The sequence below is a fragment of the Nannospalax galili genome, unplaced genomic scaffold (assembly GCF_000622305.1).
Source record: "Nannospalax galili isolate Female #2095 unplaced genomic scaffold, S.galili_v1.0 scaffold761, whole genome shotgun sequence".
NCBI classification, from domain to species: domain Eukaryota; kingdom Metazoa; phylum Chordata; class Mammalia; order Rodentia; family Spalacidae; genus Nannospalax; species Nannospalax galili.
Window position 1 is genome coordinate 1,446,672 of NW_008346389.1, and position 22,565 is coordinate 1,469,236.

Consider the following 22,565-nt stretch of genomic DNA (forward strand, 5'->3'; position numbering starts at 1 on the left):
ATAAATGAGGGTTCAGGTTTTGCCTTTATGGGGAAAATCTTGTATATTTGGGAGAGGTCTAATGAAAAAAATCCATTTGTTCCAGATGCAGATTCAGTGGATAATTATTAAAATCAACCCTAATCGCTCTCTCTTCTGACATTGCTGTCAGGTATCTCATTTAAAATGCTTGCTATTTAATTCAGGCTATCATAGTTATTAGTCCTACCGTATGTGAGGGACCGTATGTGAGCCATGATGCAGAGCAGCTTCCACCAATGAGCAGCTTAGACATGGGCCACCAGGCAACTGTGTATTCTCCCTTGTATTTTATTGTTGAAAACTGCAGTAAACAACTATGAATGTCACAGTTGGATGTTTGCAGTTGCATAAAATTTGAGCAAGTAGAAATGGCAGCAGAGAGAATGATTTTTTTTTCTGAATAAGGAAACTTGGAAAGCCTGAATGATTTAATGGGAGAGAAGGGTGGTAAAAGGAAGTGACAGTGTGGTAATGAAATTCCCGGTAGCATCCAGACTTTGGGGGTGGGGTGGAGCTAAAAAGCTATATTAAATAGTTTGGACATGGTAAAGATATGTAAACAAGGACATGATTGTGACCTCAAAAGCTAAAGCTTGGGGCAGTGTGTAGAAAGTTTGGAGAAGAATAGGAAGATTTTCCTCTCAATATTGTTGGGGAATCAAGCCACAGTATCTTATTGGTACTGGACTAGGAGCAAAGGAGGTAAACACCAGAAACAATTCAAAAAGAAAACCAAGACTGTTTGGCAATGATGGGGTGGCAGTGTAGGAAGAAGAAGGGAAAAGCCAGAGCTCACAAGACTGAAGAAGTGAGAACTGGAAGTGGGATCACTTGAGGGCACTGGGGGAGATCTTCTTATTTCTGAAGATGAGGAAGAACCCAACAGAGGGTTTTGGAAGCCTTTGTCAAGAAATTCCAACAGACTCTCACACGAACATTTGAAAATTGCCCTGTTCTGACTTTTTTCTAGTTCCCTGTCTAGAACTTGTAATGCTAATTACTCTTGTCTTTACTTCTCCTGCACATCTCCTATTCATGATTCAAGGACTTTCTTTTCCCCTTAGAGATAAGAGTTATGCAATTTGGGAGTCTCTTAGATAGACCCACTGAAGGGGTACTCCAATTGCTTCACCCTGTGACCCTGTTCATCATGGAAGAAGCCAGAGCAGTCTGTGTCCCTATTCCCTATTGGCAATTTAGGTAATCCCTTCAGGGGATGGTGTGAGAAGAATAGGAGGTAGGAATTGGCTAGGCAGTTTAGGGTAAAAAGACCCCAAAGAAATGTAGCCACTTTCCGGGCTGAAAGTTAAAATGTCCTTGGGCCTGTTAGCAACATACTCTGTTCCAAAGGCCAAAAATGTCAAAAGTATTTGAGAGTTTGAATCTAATCCTTAAAAGATTTTAGGGTTACCTCTTCAGAGGGGGGATTGTTGGAGGGGAGGGACCACTCTACCATGGATTTGATCGAAACACCTTATATGCATGTATCAAATTCTCAATAAAGTTTTTGTAAAAGATAAAAAAAAAAAAACAAAACAAAAACAACTCAAGGGAAAACCAAGGGAGACACCCAGAGCAAATTACAATTAGGACTGTGGAGACAGAGAAAGGCTAGGACCAGAAATACAGCTTCACGAACAATTTTCAAATAGATCATTGTTGAAGTCAGCAGGAGGTATGTATTATCAAAAAAGAGTAGTATGTGAAATGCTTAAAGGAGATTCAGCAGGTGAAACTGTCTTATTGATTGGATGAAATGTAAAAATGTTTACTTAGGGTAAATAATACAGAGTACATGCAAATAGTCCAAAAATCATATTTTTATATGTATTTATATTTTTATATCATTAAAATGGAAGCTATATATTCTTTTCAAGAAATGCACCTAACATATGAGATATAGAAATGTTGGAAATAAAAAAGGAACAGATGCTTTAATTTTCAGGAAAGTGTGAACTAAAAGAAGCTGACATAATTGTATTAATACCAGATGAGCCAAAATGCCAGATACGAGCCTTGTCAGGAATGAATAAGGTTGATGAATAGTGATAAGATAGAAAACATTTCACTAGGAAATATAGCCAATCTTCAAAGCTCACGAGCCTGGGAACACAATCTCAAAATACATAAAGGAAAAATTTGACAGAATTTCAAGGAGAAATTGATGTACTCTCCCATGGTAGATTTTAAATTCTCTTAAAAAATGGAACAAAGGAAAGAGGATTGAGAACAAATTGCCAGCCATGCCAGCTCCTATGGACCATGGCAGCTCCTATGGGCCATGGCAGCTCCTATGGACAATGGCAGCTCCTATGGACCATGGCAGCTCCTATGGACCATGGCAGCTCCTATGGATCATGCCAACTTCTATGGACCATGGCAGCTCCTATGGATCATGCCAGCTCCTATGGATCATGCCAGCTCCTATGGGCCATGGCAGCTCCTATGGACCATGCCAGCTCCTATGGATCATGCCAGCTCCTATGGACCATGCCAGCTCCTATGGACCATGCCAGCTCCTATGGACCATGCCAGCTCCTATGGGCCATGCCAGCTCCTATGGGCCATGCCAGCTCCTATGGGCCATGCCAGCTCCTATGGACCATGCCAGCTCCTATGGACCATGGCAGCTCCTATAGGTGAAAGCCATGAGAAAGACAAGGGAACGAGAAAGGGGAACACAAGTTGAAGGGCGAGAAGAGAATAGCAGCACTGAAGCTTTGGCAAAGTGGAAATAAAGGTGGAATCCCCCACAGACAGTGATAAAGGGGGTTATTGTTCAAAACATGCACCCTTTCCAGGGCAAGATCACAGAGAGATGTGAAGTGATGGGATCTGTAGCCCATGTTGGGAAAATCATCTTAGGAGAATTCTGCTGCCTCTGATACTAGATAAAAGGGAAAAACACAGAGCAGGACATTTTATTATCCTACTGAAATGGACAGGCAGCAAGTGGGAGAGCTTATGACTCCTGATTTTATTTAAGGGTCAGCCCTGTTGAATATGAAGGGAATGAATCCTCAGTATATTTTCTGTTCATCTCTCTGCTGGCTAGTTTTCATCAACTTGACATAAACTTGAGTCACCTGGGGAGAAGGAACCTCGGTTGAGTTGCCTCCATGATACTGGCCTGTGGACATGTCTGTGAGGCATTTTTAAATTTTTAATTGATGTAGGAGGGCCCAGCCCACTGAGGGCAGTCCCATCCCTAGGAGGAGAGCCCTGGCTGTACAAGGAAAGCAGTTGAGCAAACCAGGGGGAGCAAGCCAGAAGGCAACTTTCCTTCCTGGTCTCTGCTTCAAGTTCCTGTCCTGTATGAATTCCTGCCTAGAGTTCCATCAGTGACGGACTGACTACAAGCTAATAAACCCTTTTCTCCCTATGTGTCAGTGTTTTATCACATGAATTAAAGACAAACTAGAACATAATCGTATAGTGTGTACGGTTGCAAATTTGACAAGCCGACTTTAAAATTCATGTGTGAGCACAGAAGTGAAGCAGCTTGAGAAGCCTAAGAGGGAGGTGACCTGACCTACAAAACATCAAGGCATATAGAGCTGTACAGAGTTAGGAAAGGTAGAGGGATTCATGCATACCTGGAAATTTGCATTATGACAGAGCTGGCATGTTACATAAAAATGGACCATTCAGTAAACAATGCGGATCAGTTAATCATCTATATGGACTTTTACTTTATACCACATGCAAAGAATAAATTTCATGTTAAAGGTAAAACTACATTTTAAATGTGTTATTATTTTTTATTTTATGTGTATGAGGTTTTGTGTGTATGTATATAAGTGCATGAAATGCGCACGGAGGTTAGAAGAGGATGTCAGATTCCCTGGAACTGGAGTTATCAGTGGTTGCTGGTTGCCATATGAATGTTGGAAACTGAACCCAGGTCCTTTGCAAGAGCAGCCAGTGCTCTTAACCACTAAGTAATCTCTCTAGCCCTGGCTACCTTTTAAAGAAGATATAGAAGAATATATTTTCGATGTCAAGGTAAGAAAGTGTTTAGGAAGAGGCAAAAAAGTACAAGACAAAAACGGCTGGTAAACATAACCATATTAAGTTTGAGAATTCCCGTTTTTCAAAGAAAACCACAAACGTAAGAAAGAAATCCTAATCCGAAAGAAGCTAACCAGCAAAGGACAGTATTAAAAATTGTAAAAACAGTAAGAAGTAGATGTGGTTTAGAACTTGAAAAGAATATAAAAGTCTTAGGACAATCATAGGGACCAACAGGATCTGTCAAGTAAAGTCAAGGATTGCCCATCGTTACTGAAGGGCTAGGTGAATTAAAACCAAATGGTTCAACTTTGAGAGGTGGTATAAAGAGGCACCGAGCACACAGGGCAGAGGATTAGGGAAGTGAAGGGACCCCAGGGAGAAAGACAAGAGGAATGAAGACTGTAATTCTAAGTGTGCTCCTACACAGGGTTCCTCAGGCATTTGATCTGGGGCTAGTGAATTACTGAGAAATTTGCATTGAAATTCAGATTCAGTGTGAACAAAGCTGAAGGAAGTGATGGGCAGGGAAGACAGGTATGGTGGAGGAGTAGATTATAAAGCATTACATTTGAAAACAGCATCAGCTTTAGAGACATGGTTCTCAAATGCACCTGCACGGTGATAGAAAGACAAACTCCTAGATTCATGCGTTGTATACTTGGTATCTAATTGGCGGTTTTATTTTGAGAGGTGGTGGAAACTCTGGGAGGTAGGATCAACTAGATATGTGAGTCACTAGGGGTGTGACCTTAAAGGTTGTACCTGGTGCCTGGTCCCTGTCTCATTCTCTGATTCTTGTCCACCCTGAGGTAAAGCGCCTCCTCCACCACATACTTCTACCAGCACATACAGAGAAGCATCCAGGGACCAAGTGCTCTGAAACCATGATCCAAAACAAATCCTCCCTCTTTAAAATTGTTCCTGTCTGGTATTGGGTCATAGCAATGATTAAAATTAACTAACACAAATAGCACGAGACCAGCACGCTGAAAGCTACCGCCGCTGGAAGGAGAAGATGGGGATGTAAGAATCACCAGTGTGGATGTGGAAGGTGGTAAACAGGAGCTGGGCAGCTGCTGTCAGTTATGAGTTCTCGGGGACCACACATACTAAGGGGCTTCCAATACTGAATCTAATCAGTCTTCCTTCACCCTATGGTATTAGAAGAAAGTTTACTGTGCTCTCTGGGACTGGTGGGTGGTGATGGGGGAGGCTTCACAGGCTATCAGAGGGAAAGCAGGGCTCTGGGACTAGCAGCAGAGAGGAAGGGATGGCACTGCCCTGTGGAAGGAAGAAAGAGGACCATAGCTTCTACACACAAAACTGGCCTCATGGTTAAAATACGACCTCTTGGGTCCTCTTTTCTTGATCTTGTTTCTTTGACAATATGAGCGTTGATGAAGATGGAGGACTCTAAAGTCTGATACTTTGAGTTTGCCTCTAAACTAATATGCTGTTATAAAGTTTTATTTTTTTCAGGCTAAAACATGAATTAGCTCACTGGTTCATTTCTAGGGAGGATGCTGTCTCCTCGGAAAGTGACAGGCTTTGAATAAAAAGAGAACTATATAGAAGTGTGGACAATGTACAATAGTGTCTCAGTGAGGTGATGTCAAGTAGGGCTGCTTCACCCACCAGAATACCTTGAAGGGCCCACCAAAGCATATTTCCCAGGAGGCCATACCATTCGGACACACACATTTTACAAAGTGAATAAATATGCATCTCTAGTGACGGTCTTTACTAAATAAGCTAATTGGATGTGGTAAGGAGAGATGCTGTGTTAGCCATAGAACTAGGTGCCTTAGCTGAACTTGACAATGGTTAGATTGGCCTCAGAACATTGTATCCCATGGAGTTCATAAAGGAGAGCCAAAGTATAGGAAAGAAAAGGAATTTACTCCACAGTGCTTTGCTGCTTTGAGTGCCATGCTCTGTAGCTTGGTGGATGGTGGATGCTTTCCACCAAGACCATCCAAGCCAGTGCTGCCTGGCTGCGTGTGAGCACCTCACCTCTAAGTGAGGCAATGCCCTGGTTTCCTTCCCTGCCTCTGCAAAAAAAGAAACTGTACCTTCTGTCCAGCTCATTTGTAAAGCACCTAATACTGGCCACACTGTCTTTTAGAAATGGAATTAGTTAAATTAAGTTTGACTTTAAAAATTCTCAACTTTTCTGCCCGTATGTGGAGAGAAGAGAACTTACTGCTTGCTCAGAATCCTTTTTTTTAGCCACGAGCTGGGAATGTGTCACATTTCTTAACTTGCATTGGAAGGCACTTGACCTTTTCCCACAGGGTTTGTGACTGACATGACAGTTATCAGGCAGAATCCTGTAGGACAATCTCACAAAGCACCCAAAGAAGTTCATTCGGCCTCATTTAGTTTTATGACATCGACTGGTTCCTAGAATTCTGCTGGAACTGTGTTTCTAGGAAAGAGTCTGGTTGTGGTGAGGTTAACTTCAGTGTTGTAGCATCATCCAGAATGAGAAGAAAATCCCTCCTGTGGATAGTGGAAGGGACGGGCATGAGCACTTACAGTCATGGACAGCTTGTCTGGCCTTTATAAACCAGGTGGCCAGGGTGTGTATGTGGGGTTATAGATATGCAGGAATCCTCTCTTGTCACCCAACCCTGGAAGTTTCTGGAAGGCTTCTCATAAAAGGTATACGGATGCCTTCTGGAGAATGCCTTGCTTGCCAAATTGGTTATTTCATCTAAATGTTCAGTCACCTTCATCACTAGCTCAACTAACCTTTGAGAATAGTTTGCTTGCTGAGGCCTGATGGGATCTTCCCAGAGTGGGCGACTCACTCCACTGGCTTGGATGAGACCTCTCCTGAATATAATTACTTCCTAGTGATTGACCATTACTGGCTTTAAGTCTCAGTTCCTCATTACTAATCAAGCGAGTCTCAGCCTCCTCACGTGTAAGGTAAAGGTAATACTTGTACATCTTACAGGAACATTTGCAAAGATCACGTGTGCTAATAGACATAAAGATTTAGCTTACTGCCTGGCATTTATCAAAGGTTCCTTAGCTTGTTAGCTCATGCTACATCCATTCACCCTTTCAGAGCTTCTCTGAGTACACATTTGTAAGACATTTTGCACTGATTTAAGAAAGGTTTCCGTAGAGGACACTGCAGAAGCAGGATAGAAATGTTTCCAGCATTTCTGGGGTGTCATATCCATTTCCATCTGTACTATTTGGCAGAGAAGCCTGGATGTTATCTTGCTAAAGATGTGACACAAAGCACCTCACTGATTGGTGACTCCCAAGCAAAGTGGAACCCCATACCAGAGAGAGGATTGACAGAGCGCTCCCAGGAGGAAGCCAAGTTTTTAATCCTCAACTGATTTGGTTGAGGCAGTCAGAAGCGGTGGGGTAAGATGCAAAAGGAAATAGCAACTCAGACTTATTTGCACATACTTCACTAGAGCCAAAGCAGGAAAAGCCACAACTAGCTATTTCAGGGAGGAAACCACAGGGCCAGTGGAGCTGGAGGGGAATTGTAAAAGCTAGGCTAGGGAGTGAAAATGATGCAGGATTGAAGAACACAGTTGGGAGTGGGAGTGCACCCTGCCACCCACAGGGGCTGACGTACCAGCTCCTTCTTCTTCATGCATTCCATGAGGATGATGAACAGATGCTGAGCCTGGGTTCGTGTGTACGTGAAAGTCTTCTGTATTGTCACCAATAGCTGGTCCCTCAGAGATTCATTGATAAGTCTGCAATGAAAACCCAGGTCAGACAGGTCAACCCAGCTCCTCCTACTCAGTACATAATTCATTTTTGTAGTTTATTTTAATTTACATGATAGCACATAGTTAACAGGAACCAATGTGATTTCCAATGTGTGATTATCTATGTAATAATCAAATCAAGATATTTACCATATCTAGACCCTTACACATTTATCATTTCTTGTGGTGACAACATTCAAAGTTCTCTCCTAGCTATTTCGAAATACTCAATACAGCATTTTTAACCAAAGCCACCCTACTGTGCAATAAAAATGTTATAGAACATTAAAGGAAATTGGAAATTTATTTTTATAGTAATTATTTGCTGTACTTTCCTTACAATAATTGTTTTGAATACAAAGATCTACAAAAAATTATATTTTAAGATAAATTCATTTAAATGTCTCATAGCCTAACAGAGTAAATTAGGAAGTTGATTTAGTTTTTTGTTCCTTTATTTTTGATCCATACAGCATGTGTTTAAGCCCATTCCCTCAAATTCTGTTATCAAAAATGACTTCAGTTGACCATCTGCATCTTGGTATGAATGTGTTGTGCCATTTATTCTTAAACTATATGTTATCTCTAATTGTGAGAAGAAAAGTTACGTTTCAGGAATGGATTTCTGTGTACCAATAAGTGGAAATGGAGTTAGGGAGATGGCTCAGGCAGTAAAGTCCTGGTTGTACAAGCATGAAGCACCTGAGTTTGATTCCCACCACACATGTAAAAGTCAGGTGGAGCATGCTTGCAAACCCAGTGCTGGGGAAGCAGACACAATCCAGCACAGCCTAATCCACGAGCTCCAGGTCCCAAGGCAAGACCCTGTCCAAGAAAACAAAGTGGATGGTCCTGAGGAGTGGCACTCCCAGCTAATCTCTCGCTTCCACATGCACAGAGAGACACACATACATGTGCATGCACAAACACACATACATAACTATGCACACAAACCTGCATATACAAACACAGACATACACAGAGACACAGATACACAGACAGACAGACAGACAGACACACACACACACACACACACACACACACAGAGGCATGTGCACCTGCATGCAGTGGAAAAAGAGCTAGGTTACCACCTTAGGAGTTATGGTTGCTCTAAAGCTCCTAGGGTGAGAACATATCTGGCTGATGCTTGGGTCATCCCATTTTTAAGGTTTCACATTTTTCTTGTGTTCCAAAGTCTGATCCATAAGGAAGCAAAATATTGTCTACTTTATTAAAAGATAGTTTTTTATACTACAGAAAGAGTATGAACAAGGGAGAGTCAGCACATCTCTTCAGTGCACAATTATGTCTTGAATACTAAGTTTTAATTTCTCTCACTAAACTGGTTGATTTAGAAAAGACATCTATCAGTCATCAAGTGATGAGGAATGCAAACACATTTTATTACTAAGAGATGACTATTCAGAATCAGGAGGATAAAACTTCTCCAGGACCACTTGTAAGATTACTATAATTACCTATTTTACAATTTACACATTACTCTCATTATTGAAAATTCAGAAACTCATAAAAAATAGCAAACCATTTCATTTGATGCTCATGAGAGCCCAAGAGTCAAGAGATCTCTCTGATTTTCACAGGCAGTGATTTTAGCCAGAAGGAGCCAAATGCTCCTTCAGTCTACCATGTGTGTCTTGCTCAATCAAGCATCTAATACATTGCCTTTCTTCATTGCTGTGTCTGTTGAAGGAGATAGTTGTGGGAGTTCCTTCCCCTGGAAAGCAGGACAGATCTTACTGCTTAAAATAAAGCAGGGCAAAAGACTGTAGAATGTCTTTGTATTAGTGGCCTGCTATGTCCTGGGATGGGTGGGGTTCCTGTGAACTCACCAGGTCATATGTTAGGGTAGGTCTACTCCGGAAAAGGTCACTCATCTAGGATCAGAAGATTGGGTCACCCCCCTCCTTTTCTCCTCCCTCAGGAATATTTGTCAAGAATGCACACATTTAGAAAAAAAGATGGTTCAGATAAGGTTGAAAAAAGGATCTAAAATGTTCTCTCAAGATTAGACTGTTCTGAATAACTCTATGACCTTAGCCTTGAACCAACCTGAAACCATTCATTCATTCATTCATTCCTTCATTCATTCACATCCATTCATTTATCTATCCATCATTCATTCGTTCATTTAGAAAATGCACGTGGATGTCTACCTGGTGTCAGTTGCTGTGGTATGTGCCGGGGTACCAGGGTAGATGAGGTAGATTCACTCCCTGCCTCCAGTGAGTTACATGTCAGTGGAAAGACAAGTATTAGGCATGCAGCTGTAACTGTCAGCAGTAGAGGCCTGTGACAGATACTCTGGGGAAGATTGTTCTGAGGATATGGTGCTTCGCCTGACACTTGCAGACAGATGAGGTCTGGAAGGGCTGAAGATGGGAAAGGGCAGACAAATGGTATGGATAGGCCTATTGTGAGTGCTGTGGTTTGGATTCAAATGACCCCCAAAGGTTCTACGACAAAAAACTTGGCCTCAGCTTGGTGCTACTGGGAGGTGGTGGTGGAAACTCTAAGAAGTGGTTCCTACGAAAAGATTTTTAAGACACTGGGGGGGGCGTGTCCTCAACAGGGATTATGGGATGATGTCCCAACCGTTAGGGAGCAGCTTTGCTCTACCCCATGCTCCTGCCATGATCTGTCACCACAGGTACAAGGTACTGGGGCCAATTGTTTATAGACTGAAACTTCCAAATCTGTGAGCCAAGATAACCTTCTTCTTTCTATAGGGCGATTATTTCAGTTATTTGTTACAGTAACTGAACTGACAGGTGGTGGCTTTGGCGAAATCAGTTAGGAAGAAGAACCATAGAATATGAGCTGTGTGTTGGTGCTTCAAAAGTGAAGATGCCCATCACTGACGGAACAGAAATGACTGGGGCAGGTGACAAAGGTGACTTGGTCCATGAGAAACATCATGTTACACTCTGTCAACTGCCATCTCTTCAGCTCTTTTTCCATCCTTCTGACTACATCAAAAGGAAATATCACTTTTGGTCCTTCTGTGCCTTTAATAATGCTGCCCATCTCCCCTCTTAACAGAAAAATGACAGATATTGGGCCTCATGCCTTTGGCAGAAGAAGCTTAGAGACAATGTCTTAAGTAAGATCCTATGTAAGATTTCACATGTCCATAGCACATCATGGCTTACCACACTCAATGGACCACGGGAGTAATCTGAGAACAATCTGTGAGGCAAGCAGATGTATTTGGTTTTGTAGAAGAGGAAAGAGGTCTAAAGAGCTGAGTGATCTGGTAAGCTTGAAGACCTCAATGTCTGAGCTGGGTCTGTTCACTTCACTGGGGTCCATGATGTCACTTTTTCTGTGTCTTCTCTCACTAGGATATTTAGCTTCTTTTTTGCTGTAATTTATTTATTTTTATTTTATGTATTGAGTATGTGCCTGCATGTATGCCTGTGTACTAATGCATGCAATGCCTGCAGAGGCCATCAGATTCCCTGGAACAGGAGTTAGAGATGGTTATATGCTACCATGTGGGTGTTGGGAATTGAAGCTGTGTCCTCTCTAAGAGCAGCCAGTGCTCCTAACCACCGAGCCACGTCCCCAGCATTCAGATTCTCAATCACGTGCATTACAGGTAGAAATGTGAGCTCAGCTTGGAAGGAAATGAGAGAAGCGTAGGGAAGATAGCTGGAAACGGTACTCGAAGACTCTGGCAGAGAGGACCTGGAGATTTCTTGCTCCAGACTTTCCCCTGTATTTGCTCTGCTGAGCTGCGAGGCTACAGAGCTGCTGCTTCTGTTGGTTACAAAGCCTTGCTTTGTCTTCCTGTCTTCTTTTGTGGTCAAATTCTTCAGGCTTCTTTTTTTTTTTTTTTTTTTTTATCTGGCTTTATTTATAGAAAGCGATTCTTCACCAATACTTTTTTTTTAATATTTTATTTTTTTTATTTTATGTATATGAGTGTATTGCCTCCTCTAATGCCCAAGGAGTCAGAAGAGGGCATTGTTCTTCCCACTTTTTTCTACTATACAATATCAGAGATTTAAATTCTTAGAGATAAGCCCACTTTCGATTTCTTTTATGGCACTAGAGTAGTGATTGAAAACATGGTCATAGTATCATGTGAAACTACAGTTTTAGATTTGGATTCGTGACAAACTGATCTTATTTATGGAAACTGCTAATTTGTGGCTCCATATGCATCAAAGTTATTTTTGGTATATCTCAAATTAGAGGGTTTCGTGATAGGAAGTATAGTCACTTAACTGAGGAAAATCTCTCTACTGTGGCATTTATGTCTTCATTTAAATGCTGCATTTATGATCAGTAGCTTTTTAGGTGAGTCACAGAGTAATTTAAAATAGGTCAGTGTTTACCCAGTGCTCAGGATAACCAGCAACACTTTGCAGTTAGCATTCTATTCAAATTCTGCTAATACAGTCTACATATAGAAGTACTTTTCTTAGAATAAATTCAATTATTTGCAATATCTCATTTTTTTATTCTTAGATTTGAAAAATTAGAAAATGCATTTAGAATTCTGTGAGACACTCAGAGCTAATCTTAGGTTAATTAACAGCTTTTGAGGAGAAGAGAACTCCCATGGCTTCCACAGATGACTCTGTTAGATGCCACAGACACAGAGTAAGAAAATTTTATTTATATAAATAAAAAACTGGGGCTGGATAAATGGCTCAGTGGTTAAGCACACTGGTTGCTCTTCCAGAGGACCTGGGTTTGATTCCCAGCACTCACATGTCAGGTAACAACTGTCTGTAACTCTTGTTCCAGGGGATCTGACCTCTACAGGAATTGCACGACATGACTGCACTTACATACATGCGGGCAATATACACACAAAAAAAATGATAAAAATATTTACAAATTTTTTAAATTAAAATAAAACCCCGAGAATAGTCCCATTTGGTACTTAAGAGATACTATTTTCCATGGAATCTCTAATTCTTTCAAGAAAATGAAAATTTTTATCATCTACTTGAAGACAAAGCAAATGCCTAAATCCGAAGGTTACATAAAGGACACTGAATGTTGTCCTGAAATGAGGCCCTAGAGAATGACAATTTTTCCTTTTCTTCACCCTCTTTTTACCCCATCCTCTTGGCAAAAGTTACTACTTTCTTTCAAATGTCATAATTCTGTCAGAACTAACAGCATGGCTCATCTGTACAGGCAGGACAGCTTGATCATGGGAGCACCAGGGCCACTGGGGCCAGCTTGCTCAGGTTGTTTCCATCTGCTGACTGTGTGATTGTGTGTGTTATTTAGCCTTTATGCTGTCCTTTTCATATATGTAACATGGAAATAGTAATAGTAATTTCCTAGCCATCTGAAGGCTAAATGAATCCATCTCTGTAAAGGTCTTGGAGAAGGGCCTGGTGTGTAGTGAACGCTATGCAAGCATTTGCTGTTACTCAAATGCTGTGCTGGTCTTTACGGAGGAGTCACTCATGGGTTCTTTTCGTTAAGCAGCATGGCCTGCAGTGGTGGCTGGTCTTGAGTTATTTCTCAGGGAAATAACTGTCCCGCTTTGGAGAGATTAGAGAACACCAACTCTTTCTTACATTTAGGAAATTGAAACATTTGTATTTAGGGAAGCTTAATTAAAATGGAGCTTTGTAAATACCCCATGTAGACACTGCACACTTATTTAGTCCTTTACTCATTCATTCAGTAAACCATACTGATGCCTGTTATATGTCATGCACTAGCTTAAGAGTAGTTTGGGAGATGAATAATATTCAGGCTTTGCATCAAGGAACTAATAATATTTATTCTTTTTCAATAACTGATTGTGGTGAGAATTACCAGTGTCCTTGAAAGTGACCATCTAACCACCCACGAGCATTTCCAAAATACTACTACTGATTTATGCATGGAGCTTCCAATTTTTCCTTTTGAGTTAGCTGATTGTATTTATTTGCACCAGGTATTTCTTTTAGACTTTGTCACCTGACCAGAGACAGTTTTCCTATCATTACATTTTATTCCTGTCAAAAGCTGTATGCCAGGGACACTTGCTGTAAAATCTGTGCAGACTTGGGCCAGTCTTTAATGACCATGTGAAGTCACCACCAAACACTGGGTTGTTTTTCTTGGTGTCTTTATAACACATTAAGATCTGTTTGGAAAGGTAAAGCAACAGTGTCTGCAGACTTTGGGAACCCCTGTTATAACTTCATAACAGAGAACTCTGACTTCCTGAAATATTGTCCTTCTCACCTCATCCTCTATGGACCCTGGTTTAGGTCCTCATCCTGTCTTACTCAGGTGGGATCAGAAGACCCCAAATTGGATTCTTCTCTACCTGCTCCAGGCCATTCTCCATGGTACTGGTTGCTTGGTTCTCCTAGAAAGCAGGCAAGTTCTATGACATTCTTCTTAAAATTCTGCAATTGCTTCCTGTCACTTTGCATATTTAAGACCATTTCTGTTCTTCCCCCTAAGCTAGATTCTCTGATACTCTTACACATTTCCTATGAATCCCCTAAGCCCATTGGGCTCTTGCATACATTTATTCCCTGAACTCAGTCTATCTACTGCAAGGAATGGATTCTGCTCCTGAATTCATTACTCAAAACTCATTTAAAACTCAGTAGACACTCTACCACCTGTGTGAAAATCTGATTTCCATTCCTTAGATGCCCTGGAAGCTCTTGACTTCTTTTACTGTACTTATGATATCATATAATGTCTGTCTCTTCTAGTAGTCTGGATTCCTGAAAGCAGTGATGCTTCCTTATGTACTGTAAGTTCTAGAAGAGAACATGTTCAATATCCACTCTAGAGTGACATTTGCAGGTTTCCTGAGTGAATGACTAGCTGCCGGCTTTTGGGGGGGGGTTTCTTACGTCCCTTTGTCTTTGTGGAGGGTGGACTATCAAGCCCACTTGGTAAAATGGGAGAAGTGGCATAGAGTTTTACCCTCCAACTGTTTTATTTGCTTTATCCTTTCTTTCAAAAGTTTTATTTGTGTTAATTTTATGCATATGAGTGCTTGCATGTATTTAAGTATACCCGTGCTGTCATGGAGGCCAAAGAGGGCAGACGATCCCCTGGAACTGGAGTTAACAGATAATTGTTAGCCACCACGTGGGTGCTGGGAGCCAAACTCCAGTTCTCTGCAAGTGCAGCCAGTGCTCTTAACTGCAGAGTCATTTCTTCAGCCCCTATTTCTGGATTCTTTCATTCTACATTTGAATTGCTGTATAGATTTTGTTTGGAGCAGGTAGTCTTATTCGTGTGATGCTTAGAGCAGTTTTTCATAAAAGTACTTACCAGCTGTTTGAAGATACTAAAGATTTCAGTGATATCATGATATTCTCCCTCACACAGATCTTAGTGGTTTTGACCACTGGAAGAAATTATATCACATGAATCAATACAACATATACCTACATTTTAATTCTTACTCATTCCGTGTCATATGTATGGGGTGAAGTCAATTTTGTAATCTTCTATAGAAGATGTAGTGACATAGTTAAAGCCTCTTGTTAGAATACAGTTCCTTTTCTTTACTAATGAGGAACCTTAGGTTATTTAACCTCTTCAAGCCTTTATCGCCTCATTTGTTAACAGAGCTAGTATATGTCTTGTAAGGCTGATGCCTCTGGGGCAAAAAGATCATTATGAAAAGTACCTGGAACTGTACTGACACATAGATATTGAGTAATTGGGTTTTGTTTGTTTTCTTGTTAAGTACTCTCAGTCTTTCACAACTGTGGGGAATCCCAGTGATGCACATCCCAGAGTTGAAGCAAGGTTGCCAGAATGCAAACCATCCCTAGAGAGGAGGCAATTTAGTATTTCTCTAAAAGTTGGATGACACAGATCTAGTGATGTGAAGATCCCCCAAACCAGTATTCTTAGTTATCCTAATGCTATCTCATAGTCAAACAGATGACTCTCACTTGACTGTTCCTCTCCTCGTTCTTAGACCCTGATATTTCTGAGGCTTTTATTTTCCAAGGAAGGCACTACCGAGAAGATTCTGCTGGAGAGATTTGAACAAATATTCAATGATTAAAAGCCATAAGAGCAACTAACTGCTACCATTTTTTTCAGAAAAGAATAGATAGAAATTTAGACTGAATGGAACAAGTTATGAGCTGACTAGATTATTTTGTCACTGAGGATCAAACCTAGCTACAAAGAGATCTCTGCCAATTAAGGAAAATATCAGTTCTGCTCTTGAATGAATGTCTAGTCTAGAAAAGTTTTTCATCTGGGGTATTTCCAAGAGGTCTAGCTAGTTAAGTGAGATATATAATAGAGAATCACCCCTTAATGGGGCAGAATATATACACCTGGGCGGAAAAGTCTTTTCTGACAAATTTCATTACTGTTACCCATAAAGTGACCATTTTTTGTTTGTTAACTTTCTCTTCCCCCTTAATTGTAAACTCCTGAGCCATGTATGTTAACACAGAAGGTACAGAGATGTGTACTAAAGGAAACACAAGTTGGGTCGCATGGTGGGCTTGAGTGTGGTAAACGAGGCAATGAGTACTTATGATAAGAACCATCTTTGCACTCTGTTTCACACATGACATTTCATAGACAGATTAAGATGGAGCTGGACTACAAACTCCTTGGATGCATGGGGTACATGTTACATTATCTTTGTATTTGTATACAAATACATATTCTCTCCTTCCCTTGAGTGCCAATCAACATAGTGACAACAGAAAGCTTGTCCACTATGCCTTTATGTTGATCCCATTACTCTGTATTGCCCCCCCCACTGCCCCCAGCATATCAAAATACTATGTGTTTATGTCTTATCTACCTAATTTTGCCAGACTTACAGTCTAGCCCCACAGAAGGAGGGAGTTTTTGTTTTTTTGGCTCACTTATGCGCTTTTGCTGGTACTTAGGACAGGGCTTAGAATATAATAGTTCAAAAAATATTCGTCAAGTAACTGAGTAAGTAATGTTGGACAAAATATTATCAGAATTCAAGTACTTCCAGTGTGGTGGAAATCTATTACAGAAATGCAAGAACTGTGCTGTCCAGTGTGGTTGTCATTAGCCACAGGGGCATTTAAATTTAATTATAATGAAATAAAATAAAAATTCATTCTCTTAGCCACAATCCAAATGCTCAGGGCTTATCTGATGGATGGCCCAGGCACAGATTCTGTCATCACAGGGAGTTTGGTTGGAGAGCACAGAGCTGCCAAATGCTCTACCTTGGGCTAGAGCTAGCAGGACATTAAGTATAAAACTCTGAGCAGTGCTGGCTCTGTGCATGTGATTTCTCTTTCTCTCTTTGCCTTTGGTTTAGTGTGCCCAAGAGTAAAGGGAGTTCCAAGCAATACAGCGACTGCCACATGGTCAGGCAGATTTTCTGCAAAACTAAGTCAAGAACACCCTCTGAGCTCATTACAAGTAAAATTCCCTCAGTGAATACTACATAGCCAGGCAAGGGAGGTAGTCAGAATTTTATTGTTGTAGGCCCAGCATAAAAGCTAGAATCAGAGCTGGCTTAAGATGCATATGGAATCCCTGAGCAGGCAAAACATGGATACACCTTTAGTGGATTAAACAATAAAGTGCTGGCTCACTTGTTATCTAGTTATCTAGTGTGAGAGAAAAGGCGAAAGCAGTGCACTATTCTTGTCTGAAATAACTCAGCTTTGAGATGAGCTAAATAAACCTCCTATAGTTACTGAGCCATCTTCCTAGGATACAATATGGCCTGGGCCCTAAGAGCACAATTCTGATCCCAGTCTGCCTGGCCAGACTATGCTGCTACTGGGAGACAGTGAGCAAATGGCTTGACTTTTTTTTAAATTTATTTTTTTGTGTGTGTATATGAGTGTATTGCCTGTATATATGTAAGTACACCTGTGTCATGTAATGCCCACTGAGGCCAGAAGAGGGTGTCAGGTCCCCTGGAACAGGAGTTATGGATGGTTATTAGCTGCCATACAGGTGCTGAGACTCAAACCTGGCTCCTCTGCAAGAGCAGCTAGTGCTTTTAACTGCTGAGCTAGCTCTCCAGCCCAAATGGCATGACTTTTTAATCATATATTTCCTTATTTATAAAATGGGGTTAATATAGCTATCTCACTTTATGAAATATTATATTTACATCAAGCTCTTGTACATAGAAGCTTTGCAATGACATATACAAGAGATACTATGTTTATATTATTAACTCCAATGAATTAAGTATACTGTCATAAAGGACCTAGAGTTGTGGGGAAGGGAAGAGTAACTACATTCTTCCTCAAAATAGTTTGCCATATTATTTTCACCCCATATGCTACTTTCCAGATGGCGGGAAAATATAACTTTTCTCTGTTTTTGTTGTATATTCAGTGATGGACTAATTCTTAGTATTAGAAAAAGAAGATTTCATATATATTATCAATAAGCAGTTGCCCAGTTAGCTTGTCCCTCAGTCCAAATCCAACTGGTTTCCCGCATAAGGAGCTTCTGTTCCCTCATTTCCCGTGCCTTATGCATATATGGAAAGCTCTACATGCCCAGATGATTGAAGCACTGATACGCTTTGCTGTATTGATCAAAAGGTAGGACTGCTTTCTGCACCCGGAGTATCTTTGGGGTAATCAGAATTCTTATTCTTATCATTGTCTGCATAATTCAATGTGCTACATACATTAGGCCGCCTGGCAGTCTTACAGATATGAGGGTATTTATACAATTTTGCCTTCATTTCAGTGACAGAGCACATTGACGGTGACATGGCACATTGACCGTGAATTCCTCTCTTTGCCTAGTTTCATTGTTTATCTATCATACTGTATTCTTTCCCCTGAGTCCAGATGTGGACTCAGAACCACACTTAATACATTCTAAGAAGCTACCAAACTAATGTGAGTTGGCACTCAAGATGAAAGTGACCTGTCATTCCTGCCCCAGAGATAATAAAATTGAAACATACTCTCAAATGATGAAAACCAAGGAGATCATAGGCTTAAAGAAATGGAAATTTTAGGTCTGTCTTCAAGATGCTGAGTCACGACTTCCATGGATTTATAGGAATAGATTCCTTAATGCTTATTCAAGACTTACAGGGTTTCTGTTTGTGCTGAAGTTGTTTTCCATAGAATATTCCAAGAACACATGATAGGCATGCATTTAAACTCTAGGACAGTTGTCTAATAATTGGGATAATACAGGAAAGACTTTAATGGAATCAAATGGAACCTTTTTTAAATTTTATTTTATGTGTATGTGTGTTATGCCTGCATGGAGGTCAGTGCACCCATGTCATGCAATGCCCGCGTAGGTCAGAAGAGGCTGTCAGATTCCCTGGGACTGGAGTTTCGGACAGTTGCTAGCTACCATGTGGGTGCTGGAATTCGAACCCGGGTTTTCTGCAAGAACAACCAGTGTTCTTAACGGCTGAGTCATCTCTCCAGCTCCCAAATGGAACCATTTTTAAAGACAAGATTAGTGCAGATTTATCATTGGAATCCTACTTCTAATACAATTTTCCTTTTTTTGTTGACAAAAGCTTTGTAGTAGGTAGTCAGTGCTGTATATAGTTTTTGAAAATGGTGTGGTCCATAAGCAGCATCTGAAACTTGCAAATCTGGATAAATTTATTACGATCATTCCAAACATTTATTATTGGTATCACTCGTGATAGGTAACCCGATGTATTTGTAGCAGCTGCAGGTTCCAGTTGGTTAAGTTGGTTCAGAACTAATTCATTCTAAAGAAGGATTAAGTGCAAGGTCATTTTATTATCCATGCCTCATTCAGATGAGTTTTAAATGTTCTTGATTTTAATGAATTTAAACATCTTGACATGCTATAGAACTTGAGAGAAAAAAAGGCTAGAAATAAAGTAAGTAGAGAAATACATTTGGGGCTGGAGAGATGGCTCAGTGGTTAAGAGCTCTGGCTGCTCTTGCAGAGGACCTGGGTTTCATTCCCAGCACCCACATGGTGGCTAACAACCATTGGTAAATCCAATTCCAGGGGATCTGATGCAGTCTTCTGACCCCTGTGGACATTGCATGACATGGGTGCACTCACATACATGCAGGCAGTACACTCATACACATAAAATAAAAATAAAATATTTTTAAGGATTACATTTGTTCATCTCGTTTTAAGACAGGGAGGCTCAAGACAGCAGGATGTGGTGAAAGCAGCTCAGCTGAGTTAAAGGGTGATAAAAGTTCATGAAGGGAGGGGCGGCCCTAGAAGAACGCTGCACCAGAGGCAGAGAGTCCTAGTCCATGCAAAGGAATGTGGAGGTGACCTGTGGGTTAGAGCTCTTTGGCTAACTTTTGAAGAGGCACTTCAGATCTGCCGGAGTGTCTCAGTGGCTGGAGCCTGGCAGAGCAAGGAAGGCTCTAGGAAAGAGGCTCTGAGTGTGGTCCTGCTAAGGACTAGCAGCTTCTCCTAGTGCCTCTCTAACATGCAAACTTCAACCAGATTTTTTGAATCAGGAGCTCTGGGGGCAGAATCTAGAGACTTGGGTGGTTTTTGTTGTTGTTTTCTTTTTAAATTTATGCTGAATATACAAATACAATTTATGTACAGTTATTGCATATATTCATGGGATACAGCGTGAGTTGTTACACACATGTGAATCGTTAAATCAAGCTAATTATATAAATTAACCTACATACTTTTTGTATAAGACCTACATACTTTTTAAGTACAAGCTCCCTTAGGAACTTTAAAGCATTTGGTATGTTATTAACTATAACTGCTGATAACAGATCTCTTGAACTTACACCTCCTGCATAGCAATTTAAGAAGGCCTGTGGGTGATTCTGATGTAAGATCAAGTTTTTTGATAACCACAGATCTAGGGCTTCCACTGTAATGTTAATAGAATAAACCTGTATATTGCTTGTTTTGTAGATTGTAATTCTATGAGACTTAAGTGAGAAGGAATTTAGGGGTGGTAACTGTGAAAAACAGGTATATGGGAGGTTGGAACTCTAAGGTTGTCCATGACAAGGGAAAGTAAAGAGGGATGCTTCCAGTACTGAGCTAATATTCTTCCTACTGGCAGTATCTTGACAGACACCAGGGCATTTCACTTTTGAATACTTTTGGTTTTCTCATCATTTTTCCCTTTTGGTTTTTCTTGGTCTTTTTGAGACAGGGTTTCCCTGTAGCCCCAGCTGGCCTGCAACCCAGGCTGGCCCCATACTGATAGAGATCCATCTGCCTCTGCCTCCAAAGTGCTGGGATCAAAGGCGTGCGCCACCACGCCCAGCTGTGTTTGTTCTTTTTAATTGGTCATATATATTTTCACTAGTCAGAATATAATTTTCAGGGAACCAGCCAAAGAGGGGACAGAGTGTAGAGGGAGGAAAGCAAGAGAGGGGGATGAATTAGAACACAATACAATGACACATATGTATGAAAATGCCATGACCTATTGGGTTGTATGCCAACTTAAAACTTTTAAAACAACAACAACAACAACAACAACAACAACAACAACACTAATAGTTTGCAAAAGAATGAAGGACAGGAATGCTCTTAAGAAATCCATGTGAATAAAAATACCAAGAGCTAAAAGCTCTATCGAAGTTTGCGCTTAGGAGAGGATTTTCAAGTCTGACAGATATTTGGAACGAGGCACAGCTGTGGTAAAGAAGTGACGTGATTCATGCTAAATATACTTTTCAAGTCAGTTAGGCTCCGAAAACCAAACACGGAGCGTGCAGAGTGCGCGTGGTAACAGCACAGTGTCTTGAGAATGTATGTAAGTCACAGAAGTCAATGAAGCTGCTTTTGAAAACATCAGAAGTATCAGAGAAATCTCTTTATTCATTTTGGAACAATTTCTTAAAATGTGGTTCATAGGTTATTCCAATGGAATCCACTGGGGTTCGGGTTTTAAGCATAGTTTGAGATCTACCTCTGGTCCATCTAAATCACTACGTAAAGGGGAATCCACCGTAAAGCTCAGCAGGTGATTTGGGGTATGCTAGAATTTGATCGCCTTTCACTTGTTATCAATGTTCTCTGTAAAAACAAGTAGTCTACGGTTAGTGAAGCAAGTCTCTGAGATGTGGTTGGTAGGAATATTTGAAAATTTCCCCCACATTGATGGGCATTCTGACAAGTGCAGACAATAGTTCTCATAACATTTCTCCACAATAATGGTTTGCCCAAGTACTTTCTGCTGCTGTTTGTCCTTCATGTGCAATGACACACATACTCTCTCTCAATGAGCCAAGATTTGGGTAATTAAAAAAATTGCTATTTATTTAATTTTATTTTATGTGCATGAATGCTTTGCCTGTATGTATGTAAGTACACCTGTGTCATGCAATGCCTGCAGAGACCAGAAGAGTGTTGGATCACCTGGTACTAGAATTTCAGATGGCTGTCAACTGCCATATGGGTGCTGGGAACTGAATCTGGGTCCTCTGCAAGAACAGCCAGTGTTCTTTACTGCTGAGCCGTCTCTCTAGCCCTGCGTCAGGCAATTTTTAAGTAAATTTAATGTAGGGAGCTGACTGGACAATTTAGATCAATAAAATCTTTACTCTTCATGGTATTTTCTTCTCTAAATGAGATTTTTTTTTAAGTCAGTGTTCACTTCTCCCTGTTTTGACACAATATGGGGGAGATTTAATATCAAACTGCCCAACAAACATTTAAATTGCACTTTGCACTTTCTTACATGGAGCTGTTCTAGTCTTGTGGAATTTGGATATAATAGGCACATAGGTACATATAGTTACATAGGTGACTATATATCTGTGTCTTTGTATTTTCCACTGGCAAGATGAGGTGATGCCCTTTCTGTAGAACTTTATTTACTGT

At 40.7% G+C, this 22,565-nt stretch overlaps 1 protein-coding gene across 22 annotated transcripts in view; it reads right to left on the reverse strand.

Moving 5' to 3' along the window:
- Trpm3 (transient receptor potential cation channel subfamily M member 3) overlaps positions 1-22,565 on the reverse strand; it is a 559,244-nt gene that overhangs the window by 191,010 nt on the left and 345,669 nt on the right. For all 22 annotated transcript variants that reach the window (XM_008842767.1, XM_008842777.2, XM_008842766.1 and 19 more), the window contains one exon: positions 7,643-7,766. In XM_008842767.1, the coding sequence (XP_008840989.1) occupies positions 7,643-7,766 (124 nt within the window). The remainder of the gene's footprint in view (positions 1-7,642; positions 7,767-22,565) is intronic.